This window comes from Urocitellus parryii, chromosome 4 (genome assembly GCF_045843805.1).
Source record: "Urocitellus parryii isolate mUroPar1 chromosome 4, mUroPar1.hap1, whole genome shotgun sequence".
Lineage (NCBI taxonomy): Eukaryota > Metazoa > Chordata > Mammalia > Rodentia > Sciuridae > Urocitellus > Urocitellus parryii.
In genome coordinates, this window is record NC_135534.1 from 136513410 (window position 1) to 136539087 (window position 25678).

The following is a 25678-nucleotide window of genomic DNA, read 5'->3' on the forward strand; positions in this document are numbered from 1 at the left end:
TTTTAAAAACACATTTATTTAGTCATTTGTGTATGTGTATGTTTTTGTGAGTTTTATTTTTCAACCAATACCTAATGATGAGACTGCATCAGGGAATGAGAAAACATGACCTACCTTCACAAAGTTTATGTTCAGAATGGGGTAAAAGAATAATAAGAAAATTGGCAAATAAGGCTCACAATATAATCAGAAGTCATGATATTACCTATAAAAGAAAGTTTTTAAAAAGATACCGTCGATGACCTTAAAAGAGAATTGTTATTGCATTTATCACCTCAGTTCTTTGCAATTTTGCTATTATTGAGCTGACTTTTTATTCAATGATCCCCGAAACTTCATTCTGAATAGAGGCTTTTATAGGTATCAAGCAATAAACTCCAGCATTTAAAGGGCAAGTTAGAGAAAAATTGAGGTTCCAGACCTATTGCCATTTAAAATTAAAAAATAAAACAAAGAACATTTTCACATTTCAAATAAAAAATTAAAAACAAAAAAATTTCCAATGGAAAAACAACCTCCCACAGTAAAGAGTATGATATGCTATTACGGTGATGCAGCCACAGAAAACCAAATGTACTCACAGCACAAAGAAAAACAATCTCAAAACTCTGACAATCAGCAAAATCAATTCAGATTGCAACTAAAAGACTCCTTTAATATTATTCCTTCCAGACTGAGTAAAAATAATGATCTGAGTCTACCTGACATCTTTGCTTTGAAGATGTATGTTAGTGTAAAATCTACAAAGTTGCTTGGAAGGAAAATGAAACATTTTGCCAATAAAACGCCCCAGCTTTCTTCTACAGTGGTGCATAGTAGAGACTTCAGAAAAGATAAAAGATTGCATAATATGTTTGATTGGCCACTCAATAAAGGAACCTACAGAGAAGATTGCCTTTTCGACCCTGCGAGTTTTCTCCAGACCCTGAAGTGTAATGAGCAAGAAAAGTCAGTTTCACCCTACACTAGCAAATCTAATTGCCAGTGTTTTTCTTATTAATTAAAAAAAAAGTTGAATTATTTCAAGAATCTCACCAAAAAATGTAGTTTAATAGCAACCAACAGAATTTCTTCTGAATAATTTCTTCTGAAATAATAATTTCAGAAAAGTAGCTTTCCAAACATAATGGCACACCTTTATTTACAGGGTGGTAAGGACACTGAACTTCCTCTATAGCCACTTACTCTCGCAGCAACATATTCCTGCTCAAGGGCAACACTGCTCCTGTAACCTGAGCCACATTTTTTTTTCTATTCAGTAATGAAAGGAATAATGTTAACATAATTAAATTCAGCACTAGGGAGAGCTTCCTTAGAGCTGCACCCCCAGGCCTACATACATATTTTACAAGAGCTTTCCAAGTATCCACTATCTTCTCTATCCAATTAGCAAGCTCTTTATAGGGAACTAGTATAAATACTTCACAGACAATCGTGGTTCAAATCTTCCTGATGCCACACAGAGGTGTCTGTTCTCTGCTGACTTAGGACAGAGTTTTTGCAAAGTGGAAAAAGGGAAGTACACACTACATTGGACTTTCAGCATTCCAAATAGCTTTCATTAGACTAGCAAAAAAAAAAAAAAAAACTGTGTATCCCTTTCCTATTTTATTCTGTAGCATCTTGTTTTTCAATAGAGGGGAAGAAAGCGCAGAGCAAAAATTGAACTGATTAGATTACAATACCTCAGAGATTAGAAACAAACTAAAATTTCCTTTAAAAGAATCGGTTTAACCTATACATTCTTTTTTTTTTTTTTTTTTTTGTACTGGGGATTGAACCCAGGAGTGCATAACTACTGAGCCACAAACTCAGCCCTTTTTAAATTTTATTTAGAGACAGGGTGTCAATGAGTTGGTTAGAGCCTTGCTAAATTGCGGAGGCTGGCTTTGAACTCTCGATCCTCCTGCCACGGCCTCCCACACCACTGGGATTGCAGGTGTAGGCCACTGCACCTAGCTACCTACACATTCTTATTAAAAATTTTATTGACACAATATAATTATATAATAGTTGGTTTCATTGTTATATATTTGTACATACACAAAATATGACAATATTATTTGGTCGCTTTCCTTTCCTAGTACATCTCTCTCGTCCTCTCTTCCCTTCCCAGTTCCTTACCTCTACTCTACTGATCTCCCTTCGATTTTCACGAGATCTTCTTACCACTTTTTCCTCCCTTTTTCCTAACTTCCATTTTGAGAGAAATCACAGGACCCTTAACTTTCTGAGTTCGGCTTCTTTTGCTTAACATAATATTCTCAAGTTCTGTTTTCCTGCAAATGCCATAATTTCATTTTTCTTTTTGGCTGAATAAAACTCCATTGTGTATGGATACCACATTTTCTTTATCCATTCATTCATTGATGGGCATCTGGACTGGTTCCATAACTTGGCTGTTAAAACATGTGCTGCTATTAACATTGATTTGCCTGTATGATTAGAGAGTGCTGATTTTAGTTCTTTTGGGTAAATATAGAGTAGTGGGTAAGTTGGCTCTCCATATTCATGGCTTCTGCATTAGTAGATTAAACCAAGCCCAAATTAAAATTAAAAATATTTGGGGGAAAAAAATCCCCTGAACTCTGTTCTGAACATGCACAGACTTTTCATCTTGTTATTATTCCCTAAACAATACAACAACAATTTACATATCATTTACATTGTATAAAGAATTATGAGTAATCTAGGGAAAATTTAAAGTACACACGAAGATGTACATAGGTTTTATGCAGATACTATGCCATCTTATATAAGGAACTTGAACATTCTGGAATTTTGCTCTCGGTTAGTCCTGGAACTGTATTCTTAGCTGTTTTCCACTGAAAATGAACTTAGAATAAATGACACCATAACCCCTAATATCTTGATTTTTAATACTATTCCTCCACAAAAGAAACCACCTACTGGAAAAAATAGCTATTTCTATTTTCTATCTATTTCTACTTTTTTATGTGACAGAAATAATACAAAGCAAACATTTTATTGTCAAATGAAAGAGAAAGTGCTAAGAAACTGATGGGGACTTCTCGAAAGGACATAGGAGCCCACTTAAAAGGCGTTCTACTCATGAAAATTGGGAGAATTGAAGAACCAAGGAAGAATAATGGCAGTAATGGATTTCTATATTTGAAAAAGAATCCATGAGTTTATATGATATTTAAAACGGAAGGGGAATGAAGAGGAATCACAGAGTTAGGAAATGATTTTGCAACCACTGATGTCATGATGAATTTGGAGGAACCATCAATAGACTGTAACATGTTGGGGAAAAGCTGACAAAGAACTGGATATTCAAACATCTTGAGTATCACCTCCCAGTTCTCTAATTATAAAGATAAATTTTGCCTTTATAATTCAGAAATCTATCAGATTTCACCTCAACCAACCAAGTGAATAAATCTTAACATCACCAAGAAACGGTACTTTTAAAATCATACCACCTGATACAGATACAAAGCACTAAAAAGGGTAGTCTTACCTGAGTAGTTAGTGTGCCAAGATGTTTTCATCTAGTCTTGGAAAAAAAATTATCAAACAAATCCAAAATGAGATTTATTTCACCAACTGCGAGCCTGACCACATCAAAGTCATCAACATGAAAGATGATACCCCAGCCCTCCCCAAACCCCATGTCCTCAATAAGACAGGGGAGCTTCTAGATGAAAGGAATTAAGGACATAAAACAAATAATGGCAAAGTATAATCCCAAGTTCTGGATAAAAAGAGATAGATCTAACCAAAACTATCATTATAACAATTTGAAAATTTGAATATGGATTATAAATTCGATGAGATTATCATTTCTTTTCTTGAAATAAAGATGATATTTCTTTTGGACTGCGTTTTCACAATGCCTGAAATGTAATTTCGGAGTTCAGGAGGAAAAAGTGTGCGTGTGTGTGTGTGTGTGTGTGTGTGTGTGTGTACACAAAGAAAACCAATATCCATTCCTGAAAAATCCAGTGAATGAAACATAAGTATTCATTATACCATTCTTTTACCATGTCTATAACTTTCCAATTTTTCAAAACAACTATTTGTAGGGGAAACTCACAATTAAAAAAAAATCTAAACATTAAGTCTCCAAGAATATGCAGCATAGAGCTCATGCCAAAATAATAGATTGGTTGACAATTCAGGCAGAGGCCATTGTATCAAGCAGCACCAAACATCAAATGGAAGCCAACTCAGAGCCTGAGGACCACCCACTGCCCTTTTGACCAGCCCAGAGTGTGCTCTGGCCAAGGCCGTCACCAGCTGTCTCTTCTGGAAAGTTGTCTGGTGAGGGCTTTTCATCAACAGCTAGCTGCCTTCCCTCTGACCATGGAACACTTGAGATATGACAAAGATGCTCACTCTTGCCTGAAGACTTCTGCTTGGGGTGTGCAGCTCTCTCTAACATACCGTTCTCCCTCGAAACCACACTATTCTATAAGTGTCCCACAAGACAGTCAAGGCTCAGTGATCAGGAAATAAGAACAGGATCCAGAAACAGGTAAGGAGAGACAGAAAGAAAGTTACATACTTTATGCCAAGAATTTTTCTTGGCATACCAAGGCAAAGGCTCTCATTTTTCCTATTAAACTTGAAGTAAGAACTACTGACAGCATCTGTCTTGCAACCATGAACAGAAGGCTTGTTTGAGAATCAACCCAGCAACTGGAAGGATCAGAGATGCAATGACTGGCATAAAGAACTGGGTTCCTGGACACCTGTATCACCTCCCGGATCAAGCAAGGCATCCAATCGGGAGTCATATTAGCTGATAAATTCCCTTCTTCTCCCAATTTTTACCCTTTCCCCAAATTCATGTGAGTGAATTGTAAGTACAATTCAATCTCAATTAAAATAATGCTTTGTGTAAAATGTTTTCTATGCACAAACAGATTAGGGAAATGAATGTTGCCTATTCACACCTCTCAATTTACTAAGCACATTGGAATAATAAAGTCTCTTGAGAAGTTCTTCAGTAAGGAAACGTTCAAATTAGTATATACCAAACAACTTGACGAATGGTTAGAAATTGAGCCATGAGCAGAGGCACACACCTGTAATCCCAGTGGCTCCAGAGGCTGACGCAAATTCAAAGCCAACCTCAGCAACTTAGCAAGGCCTAAGCAACTTAGAAAGACCCTGTCTCAAAATAAAAAGATAAAAAGGACTGGGGATGTGTCTCAATGGTTAAGCACCTCTGGGTTTGATCCCTGGTACCAAAAAAAAAAAAAAAAAAAAAAAAAAAGGTTAGAAGTTACACAGGAAGCAATTTTGGCAAGAATTCTATTAAAATCATTCATTTGCCTGCAAAAAAAAAAAAAAAGAAAAAGAAAAAGAAAAATCCTCTCCTACATCATCACCTCATTTCAGCATATAACATGTATCTATTTCCACTTCTATGAATTTGAGGCCCACATAATCAAACCAAAGATTGTAACATCAAAATCCTTAAATATCCCTGCAGGTATTTTGTGCATGCCTGTGTTATATTGTTAGGCATAACATAAATTTGGCTATTTCCCAGTGTGACTGTGACCTGCTTGTGGGCAAAATACATAACCTTTTCATACCTGTGGTCTCCAGCAGGGTGACTTATATCTGATACGTAGGAGGAGCCCAATAAACTGTTGAGTGAATAAAATCATTACTAGTTTACTTTTTTTCCTGTGAGACTCACAATTTCTTGTTTCTTTCCTTCATTTCCCCTTCTGTTACATATTAAATTAATGCCTTTATTGAACAATCTGTAGTAACTCCTAGTTCTTAAGTCCTGGGAGAGTAGAACAAATTCAATGCTCATTAGTGTGTACCACAAGTTTAAATGATTTGTTCACTGCACATTCCCTGTAACTTGTCTTGAATGAATCAGGATTCATCATTGCAGATCTCTTTAATCTTTCATTTTCTTGGAGAAAATTCTACAATTAGAAATGATTCTAATTCTGCTTCACCTCATCTTTTAAATTAATAATGAATGGCAAGTTTAACAGAGTTTTCTAATGTAGGCACATTAGGGAAAATAATTATAGGCTATTGTGCATGGACCTTGTGGAGTTAATTTCATTCAAAATAGAATACATACTGCCAGCATATCAGGTTGCTGGAACAGATGGTTTTGCTACCCTCCATCTATTGCCTGTACAAGCTACAGCCAAGCACATCTTAGTAATATTTTCTAACCTGTAGTGACACTATAGAGAACATAAACCCAAATATATTGAAAAGAAAAAAATTTAAAAATTATAATGGTAGAATAGAATGTAAAATCATGTAATATATAATGTGAAATGGTTTTTTTCTTTGTTTGGGGGGTTTTTGTTTGTTTGTTTTTGTAATAGGGATTGCATTACCAAAACACATACACACACACACACACACACACACACACACACACACACACAGCATGCTAGGCAAGTGCTGTACCAATATCTACACCCCCAGCCCTAAAAGGATTTTTTTTAAGAATAATAATAAAAAGACTGATCTTGAAAAGATACTAGGGCTGCATGAGAGCCATTTATAAATATTTGCAGAGGGAGTTGGGAGTATATCTCAGTGGTAAAGCATTTTCCTAGCATGTGTGAGGTCCTAGGTATGATCCTCAGCACCACAAAGACAGAAAAAAGTCTACAGAGAGTGAAATATTCCAAATAATCTGAAAAATCAATTTGACCCTGTCACATGTATGGAATATATATTTAAAGACAGAAAGAACTTATATAATATCTAAATTATTTGCAGTCATCACAGTACTTGTGATAATATTGTTTTTCTGAGATAGTGTTATACATACAAGGTGAGATAGAATCAAAGAGTGAAGATATTGGTGTCACTAAGAACTGGATTTTCAGCATAGAAAAAAAAGATGCAGATGTAAAATTGATGAAGATATTTTTTAAAACATTGTATAATTGATTTTAAACTGGAAATGTCTGTATAGACCCATTTCATACTTTATATATGAAAAATGCAGAGGCCCAACTCTGCCCACTATAAAGTGATAATGACTAACCCAATAGCATTGAGAATCTCAGCATTCATACTATTCATACTAAGGATCTTCAAAGAAACATTTGATTTCAGACCTGGAATAGGAAATACAGAAGTACGAAGTAAATTTTCTCATCAGAAGAAAAAAATACTGAATCACATCAAAAGCACCTGAAAGTCAATTTGAATGGGCTTTAACTAGCCAGACATGTGACAGTTTAAGCAAGAATAACGTTTATCAACTCAATGAAATAAAATGAATTAAATATTCCTACCCCATGAATTTGTAAAGGAATCGGGGGGGGGAAAGTCACTGGTGGTCTTCAGTGAATACTATGGAAATAAACCCCTAATGAATATGATGAAAGAACCGAGCATTAATCTTCCTTTTCCTATAGTTATGTCAGGCTTGTTCCAAATCATTGGTGAGAAGCTCCTCTTTATCAAGTTATTCTAGCCAGTAAATGAGGAAAGAGAATGTCCCTACATGGTAAACTTTAATAAAAAAAAAGTAAAGAATTTAAGCAATGATAGTTGCCAAAATGACAAAGACAGACAAAGCAAACCTGTTGACTTCCCAGATAGAAATACACATAACAACTAGGGATGGTCTTCCCTAATCCTCTAAGAAATAACACTGACCTTGAACTTCAACCTTCTCTTCTCCTACCTATCAATTTATTGATAATGGCAGTGACTGGACTTCCTAAATGATAGCACAAAAATATAGCCGGCAAAATCCAGATCAAAAGATTTGAAATAACCTAGATTCTTTCACCAAAAATTTCAAAGGAAAAAAATATGGTGAGGAATACATGCAATACAGGAGATTTAAGAGGTACATCCATTAGTCACAATGTATGAGACTTATCTGAATCTGACTCAAATAAATTATACAGAAAAAAATTATGAAGCAGTAGGAAAAATTTCAACACTGGACATTTGAAAATATAAGTAAATTATTATTAAAATTTTACATGTGATAATGATACTATGGTTTTATTATTAAAAAGAACGTTTCTTATCTTATAGTAATGTATATTAGAACATGCTTTGATGAACATGCATTATTTATTGGCTTTAAGATAATCAGACTAAAAGGGTACAATAAAAAGAGTACTGGCCTTGACCTGATAATTATTAAAGATGGTAATGAGGACACAGGTGTTCATTATGTTTTGTTTTAAATTTTCCAAAAATGAACTATAATGTTTGAAGTACAAGCACAAGAAATAAGAATCAGATATGATCTGCAACCTAGAATTTAGACCAAGTGACATGTTTCTGATAAAGGACAAGAAAGTGTTTGAATGGGATTCCTTATTATAGAAAGAGTCCTCTGAGTGGATTTCTGGTTACTGAAAACATATAAGGTAGATACTGAGCACACACTCAATGATTAGATGAGTTAGGTTTCAGGCTTATTCTAATATGGTGGTCTATCTTATTAAAGTCGACCTGGTTCAAAATAAGGAGAGACAGCAAGAGCATGCACTGTTTGTTACTGTGTGCTTATGTGTGAAGCAGAACGGCCTGGGATACCAAAGCACAGGCACAGAAGAAAATGAGAATGGGCTCCTAAAAGATTTCAACAGAATAGAAATGAGCTAAAAACAATTTTATGTAGACCACCTATGCTCAGCTTCCTACTGTTGAGAGTCCTGCTGAGTTTCTTCTAATTCACCGAAAGATAAGAATAATTTCTCTATCACTAGTAACAAACCCAAACACCAAGTTTTCAAGACACTAATTTAACTAAGTTTCAGGAAACCATGCAAAGAGATCATTAGGAAAGCACAGCTCTGTGCTACCCAGGCATTATTTTCTTTGCTTTGCTTCAGACATGCTAATTTAGTATGTCTAGATCAGAAGTTCTATATCAGTAGTCACTCTACAAGGGTCAAATTCAACTCACTAGGAAACTGAAAGAGAAAACAATGGGAGGAAAAAAAGCTACGTTTCTTCCAAGTAATCTTTTAAGATGATTCTGTAAATCTTGTACCAATATTTGAATAGACACTATCCAGACAAGCTGACACCCTTTTATTTTCTTTAGCAAAAAGAAAGAAATTGGGGTTTTTAACCAGGTTCTTCTCTTCTAATCAAAAAACAAAAAGAAGAAGAAGAAGAAGAATCAGCCAAAGCATTCCTCTACTTTGTCTACATCATTTATCATTAAAAGTTAACATCATATTTTTGAACCCAGTTTTGATTTGAACCTAAGCAATTAAGTAATCAAATCTTGTTCTGGAAGTGGGTAGTTTTCTGCTACTGGTCTCACTGTAATTTCACTTCATCTGGTGTTCAGGAGCCCTCCCAGCCTGTACTGTGAGCACAATGGATTATCCATGACTGACATAAAGTCCCATGTGAGGCTCAGGCAGCCTACCTAGCATTTCTTAAAGAAACTAGAGAGGTCACACTGAGGTACAGGTGTGGTCTGTGTAAAGATAATTATTACTTTATCTTCCTTAGGCATTTTCTTCTTTTTGATTCTTCTCATAACTGGATTGCTAAGAATCATTCCTATTCCCCCATTAATTTCCTGGTCAAGTTCACTGCCAATCAAAATGAAAGAAAAGAAGCATTTCAGATGCCTCCATTTCATGTACTTTTAGAATCTGAATTTTCAACACAGAACATTTGAAGCCTCCCTTACCTTCTAGGAATAGCCAAAATCAGTTCTCTGAATTTGGAATATGATGAAATCTAAATGACTCTCTCCTCACTTTAGATCAACAGAAATTGAGCACTTACTAAAAGAACACTGCTTACTAGCAGAGAGGTAAGTTACAATAAGCCAAAGGGGTGGGGGGAGTGTCTTGGTCACCAGAACTAACCCCAATACAGGGTGAAAAGTAAATTGAGAAATGAGGAATTAAGAGAAGCTGCTTGATAACAGAACCTGAATACATATTCAAAAGACAACCACAGATTAAGTAAGCTCAAGGCTCAATCCTCTATGCTATCCAAAAGAAAATGAGTTACTAATTAGTCTCAGCTAAAATCTTGATAAAACAATTTCATTTCTGTTAACAAACCCACTCATTATAGTATATAATGGGACACCAAGAGCCAAAATACCCACATACTTTTTCCACTTTGAAAGCAAATATAAGATAAATTACCAATATGGAATAAACTAAAGCTGGCTCAAGAATGTGGCATTTATACACAATGGAGTATTACTCGGCACTAAAAAAAGACAAAATCATGGCATTTGCAGGGAAATGGATGGCATTAGAGCAGATTATGCTAATTGAAGCTAGCCAATCCCTAAAAAACAAATGCCAAATGTCTTCTTTGATATAAGGAGAGCAACTAAGAACAGAGCAGGGAGGAAGAGCAGGAGAAAAAGATTAACATTAAACAGGGACGAGAGTTGGGAGGGAAAGGGAGAGAGAAGGGGAATTGCATGGAAATGGAAGGAGACCCTTATTGTTATACAAAATTACATATAAGAGGAAGTAAGAGGAAAGGGAAAAAAAACAAGGGAGAGAAATGAATTACAGTAGATGGGGTAGAGAGAGAAGATGGGAGGGGAAGAAAGGGGAGGGGGGATAGTAGAGGCTAGGAAGGGCAGCAGAATACAACAGACACTAGTATGGCACTATGTAAAAACGTGGATGTGTAACCGATGTGACTCTGCAATCTGTATACGGGGTAAAAATGGGAGTTCATAACCCACTTGAATCAAATGTATGAAATATGATATGTCAAGAGCTTTGTAATGTTTTGAACAACCAATAATAAAAAAAAGAATATTCATAAAAGGTTCCACTGGAAGGAAGGAATGTTATCAAAAATGATTTCTTCCAAGTGAGTCATTAATTATTGGTGTTTTCTGGAAACACTTGACTAGCTATTTATAGACTCACTTAACATTCCTAACATACCCACTTCCATCACTCCCATCATGTGGGACAATGAAATCCCAATTACCATAATTATCATAAGTTAATCAGAAACTTAAGGTTCTGCAGTGTAACCTCAATGGACCAGCATCAACTGATTAGGCAAATTGATTAAAGTTGTCCAAACTCCTTTCCATATAATTTTCCCCTTAAGTTTCCTTATCAAGGACAACAAACATGGCCATCTCATTTACTCTTTTATCCTTAGTATTAGGAACATTGTAGCTGTTAGGAAGAAAAAAAAAACCTTTGCCAAATATGAATAAATGCATGCATGCATGAACAAACGGCCTCGTAGGCGCTCTGACTCAGTTGGGCAACTGGGACTTCCCAGACTTTAGAACATGTATGGACCCTACCTGAAATACAAGATTTACTTTTTCTTGGAAATACAAGTATGTCTTTTTCTTTTTTTATATTTGGTGTTATTTTATGATTATGTGAACTGAAAGCTTTTTTTTTTTTTTAAAGGTGCTATCATCTCTGCTCAGACTTTCATCTTAAGGCCAGGTGAGGCCTCAAAGGCCACCTGAATACCCTTGAGTCAGTGTTGGAGAGTCTCACAGGTGTAAACTCTTCAAGAAAGTGATAGCTTTTCAAATGCCATACTAGGCGTGGTTCCTAGTATGTTCCATAGAACACCATGATTACTACCTCTGATGAACTATACGGTGGGTAGAAAGTCAATGTGAGGAAGTTATTACTAAAGCATTTGACTTCCTCTACCTCCGGGGGTCATCCACATTGTTAAGAGAACACGCATCTTGTTCGAGGCGGTTTCAACATTCTTGGCTATTAACAGATTGGACTTCCATCCTGATCACAGAAACAGTCTCTGTGACTCCTCTGTGAGAGAGCATGGCAGTAGTAAACGCTCTAGGCAGGGGGAAAGAATAATGACACTTGAGGAACACAACAGCAAATTCAAGATATCAGAAAAAGTGCTTTCAAGAAAATTACAAATACATGATTTCTTCAAAAACAACTTGTAAAATACCCATTTCTGCTTTTACTGGGGATTTACTAAAGTTAATATAAACGGAAAATACAGTATGGTATAAACACCAGTAAAAATAACCTTTTACTTATCCTTATCTCATTGATCCATTTAGTCATTCATTTAATAAATATTTATAGGGGCCTATTATATACCAGGAGTAGCCTAAGGCACGGAGGATTGCATGATAATTTTCCTCCTGGGTTCCTTCCTGCATAGGATCTATCTGGCAGAAGTGCAGTTATCACACAATTCCAAAAAGAAGAAAAGATTCTTAATTGTATTAAGTAAGGGGAGAAAAGGATGAGGGTGGTGATTTGACAAATGTAGTGGAGGATCTGGGAAAGTGATTGTGGCAATCTCAAGGGAGTGATAGAATGAACCGGGGGAGGGAGTACAGGAGGACCATCCAGGCTGTGCAAAGAATCTGGGGAAAATGAACTTGACGTGCGTGTTCCAGGAAGAAAAATGAAGCTTGCAGGCTGAAGTCAGAGAGTGAGGCAGAAAGTTCCATGAAATATGGGCAGGAGAGGAGGGCAGGGTGCAAACCATGTGAGGACTTGAAGAAATGGTCTGGATTGTTAAAACGACAGAAAGTCATCCAGAAGTGTTAAGCAAAGGGAAGTGACTAACAGGGGAGGTTTATCTTTGGTTGGTTGGTTTGTGGTTTTAATGATCAGTCTAATCACTGTATAGAGAATAGACTGGAAGAATTCAAATGTAAGCAGCTGTTGCAATAGTCTGAAAGATGGTGTGGTATAGACTAAGGCAGTGGTGGTCGGGAGGGACAGATGGCAACCAACTGAATAGGTAGAATGGCTTGGGTTGGGTAGGCTTGCTTTAAAGGGAGAATCCAGGATGATAGCTAAGTTTCTGTCTACTCCAGTAGAGTGAAAATGGACAAATCCGGGATTATGCATTTGGTTTAGGGAAGTGGAGAAAAGAGCTACAGGCCTGAGCCTGGTATCCTCTGAAAAGCCTGCTTGTAAGGTTGGCCTTTGGCTGGCATCTGGGTAGTTGGATTTTGAGAGGGATCCCATCATTCCCTAATAAAAAGGATTCACTGCACCTAAACTATTTAGGCAAATAATATGGCTCTCGGTGTCACACCACTTGGTGCCTTCCTCCACCGAGTGTGGGGTTTTGGTACACAGGAAGCAAAGCGTGCCTATCTGATCATCCTCCCCACAACAACCTGAAGCACTGAGTCTCTAGTGAGCTTCACTAGTAGACAAGATTTCACATGTGTTGTCACACTTCAGTGCCAGGGGATTTAAGTGCTTTCTGTGTGACTTCTTTGAAAGAAGTCTTTTGGAAGTTTGAGCCTGGTTTCTTCTGGGCTTTGCCCCATGTTCCCCCTTTTTTTTTTTTTCCTGCTGATTTTGCTTTGTATCCTTTCACTGACATAAATCATAGCCATAAATATGACTACATGATGAGTCATGAGAGCCCTCCTAGTGATTCACCAAATATGCGGGTGGTCTTGGGGACCTCCAACACAGGGACATACTGAGTTTGAAGCAGTATTGTATTGAATGCTCCACAAAGCAGTCAGAACAAGACATGGATCCATTGATGGTATGTGCTCTTCTTAGACTCAATATCTATTACAACGGGCCATGTGGAACTAGAAGTTCAAGTAGAAATGACCTTCCAGAAACCATCGATCCACATTCCTCATTTTGTTAAATAACCCACAGATGAGAGAAGTAAAACACCTTTCTGGAGGTTGCAGAACTCCTTGGTAGCAAATAATAGTACACCAAAACCACTAAGTTCCTTCCAATACATCACTTTGCAACCTAGCTGGAGTCTGTCTGTTCTCACAGGCCTCTTGCTTGCACCAGAATGTGGCACATGGTTGCAGATTTCCACCATGTTGCATTTTCAATTAAAACAGCTAAATGAGGTGTCTTAAAAAAATGATTTCCAAGCTGCCAGGATAATAATGCCACAAACTCCACCAGATTTTATTAGAGTCAAATGACAGTATAAATCATTAGGAAAATGTGTGCCAACCACAGAAACAGCAATGCCTCAAACTCTTGGAGTACTGAACACCATCCAGTTGGCTGAGAAAGAACCATGGGGTTTAAAATCATTTTTTGCAATTACTATCCTAGCTAGTTCATCGTTTTTGGCAGATATGCTCCACATACATAAATGAACTCAGCTAATTTTCACTCTGCTGATCGACAAATAAGATTTTTTTCCCCCCTCAGTAAAACCACCCAGAGAGCTTTCATAAAATCTGAGGTAGTGCATCAAAAAAATGAATCCATTTGTTACGGTCTGCTTTGAAATGATGCATATTAAATAGGCCACCCAATATTCATCACAGAAATTCGAATGCTAGGAGGGAGAGTGAAGAGTACCACTTAACTATCAGAGAGTCAAATGACAATATTTCAAAGTATTTCTTTGCCCCCCTCTCTCTCTCTTCAAATTTTATTTTTTAAGATACATATAAAACTACATATTTATAGAGTACCATGTTCTGTTTCGATTCATCCTCACACATCTATCATTTCTTTGTGGTGAAAACATTCCAAATCCTTTCTTCTAGCTTTTTGGAAATATAGAGTACATTATCCTTAGCTATAGTCACCCTACTGTGCAACAAAACACCAAAAATTCTTTTTTCTGCCTAACTATAACTTAGTACTCACTGGTCAACCTTTTCCTTTCTCTTCTTCCCCATTTTTTTTTCTTTTGAGTTGAATTTGCCTTCCATGAAATAGAAGAAAAAAAAAGAGTTATTTACTATGGGCTTCTCCAAAATCATAATTAGTTCTAAACTATTAGATAAGAAATATTGTATAATGCTACACCAGTTTCCTTGAGTAATAAAATATTTATATGACTAAAGAAATAAAAGAGCTTTTCTATTAAACTTACATTTTCATTCCAGTTTCTTTTCCAGGTTGTCTTCTTAGGACTGTTCATGAATAGCCCAACTGATGAATTCTGTGTAAGAATGTCTTTTGTGATAATTTCAAAAATGTAACATTATTTTCAATTGGTTAACCCTTCCTACAAAGAGAAGCATCCCTCCAACAAGAACTCTCCTACAATGAGAAAAAATTCATCATCTGTGATGACTCAGGAGGGGGAAAAGGGACACTATTAGAATACGGATCCCAGGGGACTCTAATTATATGGATAATGCTCCATTCCTTAGATTTCTGATGTGGTTGAATGGTATTTGTGGTGTTCTTTAAACTCTGTATGTCTTAAATACTTTATTATAATTTTTAAATATCACACTCCCTGACCTTGCTCACTTAACATTCCTAGTTCTATGAGGAAGAGTCTTCCTTAACCTTGACATCTCTAGAGTCAAACTGAATTTTCTTTAAAAAGTGGTCCATTGCATCATCTAGGTTCCATTAAAACCAACTAGTTCTACTACAATGCATTCCCAAAGACTGGGCCAAATCCTTCTGACATTTCCTGTCAAATATCTCTTGTCTCTGGAGCGGCTTGAAAGAATACATAAGCCAAGGGTATTTTCAATCAGTGCAAGAAAAGTGAAAACATCTCCTCATATTAAAGCTGCCAGCTTCCCAAATAGAAAATGTTATGAGCAAGAAAAAGATACAAGACCAAGAAAAAGTTAAATTGACCAAATGTTCCATAAGTTTAAAAGCTCTTCTTCTCCCAATTGATAATCGGGAGATAGGAGCATACTGTACTCACATAACCTTGTGTTTAAAGTGTGGCACAGCAGTGGATTCTCAAAGGGGTTCCTGGACCCCAGCATTGGCTCAAGGGGAACTTGTTAGAAATGCAGAGTATAGACTCAGTGCTGGGGGTAAGATGAAGGTGGACGATATCTATTTTAAGTAGCTCTCCAGGTGATTCTGAAGCCTGGAGTTCAAAAACCACAGATGTAGAAGTTGCAATCCAAGGTCTCTAAATACAGAGTGAACGAGTTTGAACACCAGGGTATGCCCTTGGTGTGATCTTGGGCAGGTAACTTAACTTTAATATGCTTTAATGTCCTCATCTATAAAATGAAGACAGTAATTCCTGACTCACTGGACACTGGTAGTAAGACACTACATGATGGAGTCTGGCAACACACCTCACACATACTGGGCACTCATTAAATGTGAGCAATGATTTTTTTCTACTATGGAGGTGATCACAGATTTGCTCATCCATTTATGAAATTAGCATTTATTGAATATTTGCCATATACTGACATTATAATCACCCACACAGTTCTGATGAAATTCTATACCAAAAAAGAAAGAACCAACCTGCAAACAAAAACTACAGCCAATGCCCAAACACCAGTGGCTGGAAGTAGGCACATGATTCTGGGAAAATATTTGGGGGAAAAGCTGCTTGACTATCAAGCTTTCTCTGAGGCTTTATCTACTCCTTCTCTGCTTTACGGATCTCAGGAGGCATGAATCACTTGTCTTTTGAAACCCCCAGTGCTGGTGTCTTGCCTGACAAAGGACAGATGAGGAAGTAGCTTGTAGGCACAAGAAAAAATGAGTTGTACTTCTAGGACAGGGCCCTCTAACTCCTGGAGCACCATATGCCAGGGCAGAGGAACAATTACACAGCCATCATGTCTATAACAAACTCCCATAATGTACATTTCCCTGAATATATTGCCCAAACCTCAAGGCTGCACATAATGGTTTTGCACACCAGTTTCCAAGGGCAGGTGTTATACGGGCAAAGCTTTTAAATTAATTAAAAGAGACACTCAAGCACTCTTCATGCCATTCCTTAATCTCCATTCCCCTGTGATAAATACAGAATGACAGGTACAGGCCCAGGCTCATGAGTTGGAGGCAGGACCCTATGGACGTTCGCCAAGTAGCCCTCAGAAATTGCAGCAGATCTCAGGGCTCAGAGAAAGGAAGAAGAAGGAAAGGAACACTATGGCTCAGCTATGTCACTAATGTGTCACCAAAGAATGCTCCACTCCAAAGAGTGCCCACTGGTCATGGGCTCTCACACATCTTTGACTAGTAGCAATTAAAAGAACAAATAAAAACATAACAGCAATGGGCTGGTGTGATGGTGCACACCTGTAAACCCAGCTACTTATAAGGCTGAGGCAGGAGGATTGCAAGTTTAAAGTCAATCTGGGCAATTTACTCAGATCCTGTCTCAAAATAAAATTTTTTAAAAAGTCTAGGGGTGTAACTCAGTAATAGAGTGCTTGTCTAGCATAAGCAAAGCCCTGGGTTCCATCTCTAGTACCCCCCCTGACAAAAACCCAGCATGTATTTCAGTGAAGACATTGAAAGATAACAATAACCGCAATTATGATTTATTGAGGGTATCCTAGCGTCAGGCAAAGTGCTAAAGGTTTCTCATGAAAATTTTCATTTTGCTGTGGTAGCCAGCATCTAAGAGGGCTCCTTACTTCCTTGTATACATACCCTTGTGTAGTCCCCTTTCACACTAAGCTATACCCCTGGCCAATTTTTTTTTTTTTTTTAAATTTTGGGACAGAGACTCACTAAGGTGCCTGTGCTGGCCTTGATCTCGTGATTCTCCTGCCTCAGCATCTCAAGTAACTGGAATCAGAGACATAACCACCACATCTAGCCCCATTCCTTTTTGTTAAGGGAAAATTGATCATTTAATGGAAATCTTTAAGGTCCTTTGATTGTCCTCAAGACACTGTATTCATCTTTCATGGTGCCTCCGATTCTGCCTTGTATTTTAGTAACTTCATTGTGGATAGAGTACAAGTTCCTGATGGGCAGGACTCAGGTCTGCGTCACAGGGCTAGTACACAGTAGAAAGGCACAGGACGCTGTGTCATCCAGCAGACTTTGGCATCAATGTCCCTGCTCTGGCATCTCAGCTCTACCACTTCCAGATCAGGAGATATTAGGTAAGTTACATAAACCTCATGAGCCTGAGATTTCCCATTCTTGTAACAGGGCCAATATTAATGCACACATTTGCTTACTTAGAAAAATACACATAAGGTGCTTAGTACATTGCCTAGAACATAAGTGCCCAATAATTGTTATCTATTTGAATTATATATTCAAATAGGCATTGAAAAACATCCAATATTTTAAACAACTCAGTGAAAGCTCTTCTCTCATCCTTTCCACATGTCAGAAAGAGATGTTCCAATGAAACTCTGGGAGGCAGACACTGGAACCTTTTAGTCACCAGGCTAACCAAGGCACTAAGTCTTGGCCAGGGCTGCTCCTAGAGTTCAGCCTGCCTGCTAACATAATGAAGGGGATCCAGAACAGGTACCAGCAATCACACCATCCAGGGGGCACATGCAGACAGCAACTGAAGTAAGGAAGGTCTCCCTCATCCTGGTCATATAAACAGGTGCGGAGGAACCTCAGCCTCCAACTTATTTCCTAATACCACTGCATTCTTATTATTTTGTCAGTGCAGACAAAGCTCCTTAGCTCCTGACAACACTTGCTCTAAGCCTTCCCGTGTGGTTCACTTCTCTTTGGTTAGAGCAAATAAGCTGTCATGTGTTTTATCATCCCCTCAGGTGACTCCTATCAAATGATGTCTCAATTCCCAGCTCCCTTTGAACTTACCTTTATGACTCTTTCCTTTTCCCCCCTTAGACATGATAGAGCTTTCTGTATAAAACTGTTTGGAGTCTAAAATAGTTCCACAACTTTCCTCTTTCTTCTAAGACCAAGAAAAGGGTATCTGAGAAAAATACCAGTCACATCCCCCGACCTCAAAATAAGCACAAATACCCAGCATTGCAACGGTTGTTAGGTTTTAGGGGGCATATACAGAAGGATCAAAATGTGGAGCCTGACCTCAAGGGACCCCTATGATCTAGCAGAAGCGATTGAAAAACAGTAGTAGTAAGCAGAATACAAAGTGCCAAGTGACGAATTCCCAGAGGAGCGGGAATGGATGGTCCATCACCCCAAGGAAGTTGGAAAATGATGACAGATGAGGACACAGGGAGTTCTGGGGAAGGAGTCGGTCTTGGGTGTAGTCTCGAAAAGGTGGGAGGATCCTGACCCAAGGAGGTGGGGAAGAGCAGGGAGAGCACCATGGGGAAGAAGGAATGGAAGGCCAGAATCCAGGAAAGCACGAGGTAGGAAAGGAAAATGCTATTTCAGGCCCATTCATCAGTTTGGAGACGTTTTGTACAGAATGAGGGATAGGGTTTATTTAAAAAAAAAAAAAAAAGTAGAAAATACTCTGCAATGTTTAGCAATATATATTTTCAAGAGAAAAGTAAAAAGTAGAGGGCTTTTTATAGATTACAGAACAACTTGATGACATTTGAATTTGATGATTAAGTAATAGGCTGGGCATGGCGGCGCATACCTATAATCCCAGTGTCTCAGGAGGCTGAGACAAGAGGATCTCAAGTTTGAATTCAGCCTCAGCAATTTAATGAGATATTGTCTCAAAGCAAAAAATAAAAAGGGCTGGGGATGTAGCTCAGTGGTAAAGTCCCCCTGGGTTCAATCCCCAGTGCTAATAATAATAATAATGATGAAATGCATTTAAACCCATTTCTTAATAATTATGAAGCTAAAAACTCTTAAGACTAGATAAGTATAAACTACTCAAAGGCAGCAATGTGAAGTGAACAGGAGGGATCACTCTTCTCAGCATGTTAAGCAAGTTTCCCTCAGGGAAATGTCTTTTACTTAAACCACTGAACTAGTTACAAGTCAAACACTTTCCAAAGGCTGAATCTTTTCTCTGATATGTGGATACTAACCCTCACAATAAAGGGATCGGGAACAGAAGTTCAGTGGATTAGACATGGGGAATGAAGGGAAAGGAGAGGGGATAAGAATAGGAAAGACAGTGGAAAGAATATGACATAACTTTTAAATGTACATATATGAATATGCCATAGCGAATCTTACCATTGTGTCCATCAACAAGACTGGGGTTCTAATTAGAATAAGATATATTCCATGCTTATATCATTATATCATAATGGATTCTACTGTCATATACAACTAAAAAGAACCAAAAAAAATTTTAAAAAAACTCTTTCCAACTATCTTTTCTCAAGGTCAAGTTTTAAATACTAGTACCTATAGGGATAGAACACACATTAAATGATATTAAGTAAGGATTCTTAATAGCAGAGCCATTTCAGTGATTTCAAAGCACCAGTAGCCATTAACCACACTGGTTTCCAGGAGGACTAAATCTGTTTAAGAAATGAACACAATTATAGATAGGTGTTAAGGTATCTTAGAATTTTTCTGTCCTCAGGTCCAAACAGAAACTCGCTACATAAATGGTACTTTCAAACACAATTTCTATGAATTGGAAATCTCTTCTATTTCTCCTTAAAGCAAGAGTTAAGTTCAAAAAAGATTCAGAAAACATCCTATGCCATTAACCAATACTCATATGGTGAGTCTTAAAACAGGAATAAGCCCCTGGTCACTATTTCTTTGTTTGCCCAATGCCAAGAGATTTTCCCCATACAACACAAAACTGGATGACACGGCCCCAGGCCAGACTTCCTTAGGGCTTACCATATACCACATGCTTGGCCACTTGGGATCATTGAAATAGGTAGACTGGGCACGGCTGAGGTCATAGTCCCTCTTTGTTCGTTTTTTCACGACTTGTTGTTGAATCCACTCCACCTGCCAAGAAGAAGGGCATTTGGTGAGTTCAGGTAACCTTGCAGTTAGCAAAACAGAAGTGACAGGCCCAGGCATTTCCTGTCTACAGTCAATGATGTCAAGGTCACAGGCTTCATCATGGCAACTAGATTCCTGCGTCCAAGAGCACAACAATTCCCCACAAACCCAGCTCTTATTCATTTTTAATGCAAGCAGGCATTTTAGTCTTTTGGAGACAGATCATTTAAAAATCTCAAAAAGAAGCCAGACGTCTAACTTTTTCAGAAAGCACATTACTCACAATGAAATGACAGTGTTAACTTTTTTTTTTTTTTTGGTACAGGGGATTGAATTCAGGGGCACTTAACCACTGAGCCCCATCCCCAGCCCCATTTTTAAATTTTATTTATAGGCAGGATCTCACTGAGTTGCTTACTGCCTCGCCATTGCTGAAGCTGGCTTTCAACTCAAAATCCTCCTGCCTCAGCCTCCCGAGTCCCTGAGATTATAGGCATGTGCCTGTTTAACTTTTTAAAGGTATTTTTCCATTATTACTTTATACTGAGTTGGCAAACTTTTTCTATAAAGGTTCAAATACTAAATATTCTATGCTTTGCAGGTCATATGGTCTCTAATGCCATCATAGTACTGTAGATAAGACACAAAGGAATCGGACTGTGTTCCAGTAAAATTTTATATATAAAACCAGGTTGAACTTATCCTATATAAGTAAAGGTCACATGTCTCTGACCTATACTGATATCAAATTTTTAAATTTGAGATCATACATAAAATTTTAAATATATCCTGGGCAGGAAAGGGTAGAAAATATGGAATGAATTTAACAAAATCATAGTATGTGCATATATAAATGTACCAAAGGGAATTTCATGTATATATGAAATATATGACCTTTGTGTATTTATAAAGAATCAATCAGAAATAAATAAATAAATGAGTGAAATGAAGATCAGTAAAGTAGAGGAAAGAGAATATGGGGAGGAAGGAGAGGACAGTCGAAGTGGGGGAATGGGAGATTGGAATCAAATTCCATGCATATATGCTTTTCTCAAAGTGAACCCAAATACTATGTATAAGTATGATGCTCTTGAGAAAAAAAAAAAAGTCTTGGAACCAAATGCCCCAAGATCACACATTTAAAAAACAAACAAACAGCCTTCAGTAACACAGTATGGTGGAAAATCACTATTTGGGGAATTAGAAAAACAAACCCTAGTCTTAACTCTAGCAGAAACACAATTTCCTGAATGATAAGCTCCTAGCCAGTTCTAAAATTCAAACCTGCTACATTTGAGAAAAGTCTTAATATTTAGCCATAACTTTTGTTTAAGTAAATTAACAGGGAAATGTATTTAATACAGGATATGTAATCTAATTGTAGGGGTATATATTTGGGAGTATATTTAAAAACAAGTCCTCATTATGACAACACAAGAGTAAGCACCATATAGATTCAAAGGAACACCTCAGATGCAGTATAAGCCCTGGTGGAATTCCTCAATTTGTTATTAAATGTTCCTTTGTATTATCTCTTCTACTGATAGCTGACTTAGTCACAGTGCTCTAAAATATTCTATTCAACCATTTATCCTTCGTCTCCACAAGGAATTCAAAATTGAGGGAGAGGAGGCTTTGTAATCAACAGCTGTAATTCCACATTCACCCATCCAGGAAAGATTTCAAAACATCTCTTGATTGGAAGGATTGCTCAATGTTATGGTTTTGAACGTATCCCCAAAAAGGTCATGTGTGAAACAATGTAAGAAAGTTCAGAGATTGAATGATTAGATTATGAGACTTGGAACCTAATTAGGGGATTAATCCATTTGATGGACTCATCGTTTGAAAGGATTATGGTAGAGGGTGGTAATTTTAGGTTGGTAGGGTGTGGCTGGAGGAAGTAGGTCACTGGGGGCATGCTGCCCTCTCCCTCTCCCTCTCCTTCCCCACTCCCTTGAGTGGAGCAGCCTTCCTCTGCAGTTCCCTTCCACCATAATGGCTGCCTTGGAGCCAGCTGCCTATGGACTGAATTCTCTGAAATGGTGATAAAAAATAAATCCTTCCTGCTTTAAGTTGTTTTTGTCAGATGTTTTGGTCATAGCAACACAAAGCTGACTAATATGTTAGAGAAGAAGAATTACTAAGGTATCCTTCTTGTTTTTTTTTTTTTTAAGTGTTTTATTTTTATTCTCTAGTTTAGTTAACAACATGTCAGGAAGTCCTTTTTATGGGGGGGGGGGGTAGTTGCTGTCAGCCTTTAAGGCAAAAATAAATAAGAGAAACTACAAGAAGACAAAACTAGATTAATAGATTGAAAGATTTCACTGCATAAAAGTTAAAAAAAAAAGTGTATGTGAAAGAAACATCCTGTGCAAAAGCCAAAAAAGTGAAGAAAATATTTGTACCATAAAAGGGTGTATGTTCTTAATATGTAAAAATTACTCATAAATTAATAAGGAAAGCAACTTACTTCTGAATCTGATTATTGGGACACTTTTTCCCTGTCTCATGAACAATTAAAAAACATCTTTTCTTTTCTTTTCTTTTTTTTTTTTTTTTGAGGTGATGGTGGTGCTAGCAGTTGAACCCAGGGTCTTGTACATACTGGGCAAGCACTCTACTAGTGAGCTACAGTTTTGATCTTTATATTTCTCTGTGAAAGAGTCTCTTATAATTCATTGACTCTCAACATTGACACCTAGGAGTTCTGAAGAAATACTGATGTGCCAGGGGCAGTGGTGTATGTCTTCAATCCTAGCAGCTAGGGAGGCTGAGGCAGGAGGGTTGCAAGTTCAAAGCCAGCTTCAGCAAGTTAGGCTCTAAGCAGTTTGGCAAGACCCTGTCACAAAATAAAATATAAAAAGGACTGGGGATGTGCCTCAGTGGTTAAGCGCCCCTGGGTTCCATCCCCATTTAAGGTATCCTTCTTAAAGCAGAGCAGCAAGTAGGAGAATTCATGTACATAATCTATTTCCAGGAAACATTCTTAACCTCTTCATTTCAAACAATCTTTCTATAAAATGAATTTCATTCATTCATTTAATAAGCATTACTTGCCAGGCACAGTACTGGGAATATAAAAATGAGTAAGAATTGCCTTTTCCTTTGAAGGACTTGCACTTAACCAGGGAAACTTACCAAGTATTTCACCTTTTCCATTTCATAAAACCATAATTATTTCCATAAATGATATCTGACATAGACCCTATCACTGCATTACTTAAACCATTTATGACAAGTTCAACTGTGCAACTTATATTTGCAACCCTTATATTATGGTCTGTAAGTCTCCTCCTGATAAGATTGAGCCAATTCACAGTTGCATTTGGGTAAAAGATGTCTCCAGATCTGTCCGGATGTAACTATTTTCAAACCTAATGTTATATTAGCAATGACCTTTTCCAATGGTGCCTTCATAAATTCCACACTGCCAACCTATATGTGTCCACAAACCAGAAAGTATCAAACCTCCCCTAGTGTGGACTCAGTAAAGGAACACTTAGAAATCATGACAGTGTATACTGGGGTGGGGGTAGATAATTGCTTCTAGACTGACACTGTAAGTATGCACTTCTCCCCCAGCTCATACACAAAGAGACAAATGGGATAAGTATGAGAAAACCCAGTGACAGCCATTTTCCTAGACAAACTATAGGTACTAAAATAGAACAAAATATCTTACCAAAGGGCATCTCTTCTGTAATTTTACCAAACAAAAATGCTTAGTTACAGGGTTTAGTGGCTAGAAGGTGACACAGCAGCTTGGCATCTGGATTTGACTGCAAGTCACTCTGTCTGATCACAGGGCTGTAGTACTCCAAAAAAAGTCCAGTGGCTTTTTTTCTTTTTCTTTTTCCTTTTTTTTTTTTTTTAAGAGTCAAATACCATGTATTTTTGTCTTGGTGCTTTATGGGTATGTCTACAGCTGTATATTTTTTGGAGAACGGGAAAAGTACCTCTTGGATCAGAAGATTTCTATGACTGGAAAGACCATATTTATATTTTAAACTATTATCCATATGTCTATCCTTGAGCTCTTTAAGCAAAACTCAGAGGTAATGCATTATACAGATTTTATTTCTTGCCAAGAACTTCGTTGCAAAGAAAAGACCTTTAAAATTCATTTCCATACAACTATGGTCAGCCCAGGAGAAGGAACAATCATGCACTTTCCTTCACTGGTTTAACTTCCAGAAGTTCCATTTCTCACACGTTAAGAAACTACAGTCTACCCAGATTGTGAAAACACAGGACTCCTAAAATCACATCTCTCCTCCATTAATTTCAAAATGTACATGCTACAAGGTTTTATGGACATGCCTATGTTATTCCCGCAGCACTCCCCCCACCTCCCAGGTCCAAGTGGACACTGAGGATATACTGCTCAGGATTCTTTCTCTAAGGATGGCCTTTCCAATTTGACAAGCAAAACACATTAATTCATAATTGTGGGAAGCCTGCCCCTCAATCTGAGCTGAACTTGTGTTTCATTATTTTAGAATTTACCAACTTGGTAATATTATACATGGGGCAGGTAATCTATGAGCAACAGGAGAAAAACAAGATGTTATCATATGAATATATGTTTTCCCAATATAAATGGGAAACAAATTATGGCATCACCATAAAAAAAAAAAAACATCATATACTGAGGAGGAGAAAATCGGTTCTTTAAATATTAAGATATATTGAAGTTAATGATTAAAATTTACTGGCAGCAAGTGTGTGTGTGTGTGTGTGTGTGTGTGTGTGTGTATGTATATGGAATAAAATGGACTTAAAACATGTATGAAGATAGTATGTAGTAATGGTGACACCCTAAAACAATGAGGAAAAACAAATCACTAAATAAAGTGTGGTGTTAGAACAACCAATGGGGGGAAAATACAGTTGAAGCAAATCTCACATCTCATTCAGGACCCATTACATAGGGATCAAAGATGTAAATACAAAAAGCTAACAAATAAAACCATAAAAATACCATAAGAATTAGGGGAGGTTTTCAAAAATAATGTTAAAACTGGAATAGGCTTGTTTATGTAAGCATAATATAAATCTAAAAGGTTTTTTAAAAACTTGACAAGTTTAACTACACAGAAAAGAATGTATTTGCATGGCAAAAACTCAAAAGTATGTTAAAAGACATACAGAAAAGTTTACAGCTCCTA

General features: G+C 37.3%; 1 protein-coding gene across 4 annotated transcripts in view; it reads right to left on the reverse strand.

Annotated features, from left to right (window-relative positions):
* Positions 1 to 25678, reverse strand: part of Pcsk5 (proprotein convertase subtilisin/kexin type 5) — a 427339-nt gene that overhangs the window by 316106 nt on the left and 85555 nt on the right. For all 4 annotated transcript variants that reach the window (XM_077797818.1, XM_077797817.1, XM_026394020.2 and 1 more), the window contains exon 3: positions 20397 to 20510. In XM_077797818.1, the coding sequence (XP_077653944.1) occupies positions 20397 to 20510 (114 nt within the window). The remainder of the gene's footprint in view (positions 1 to 20396; positions 20511 to 25678) is intronic.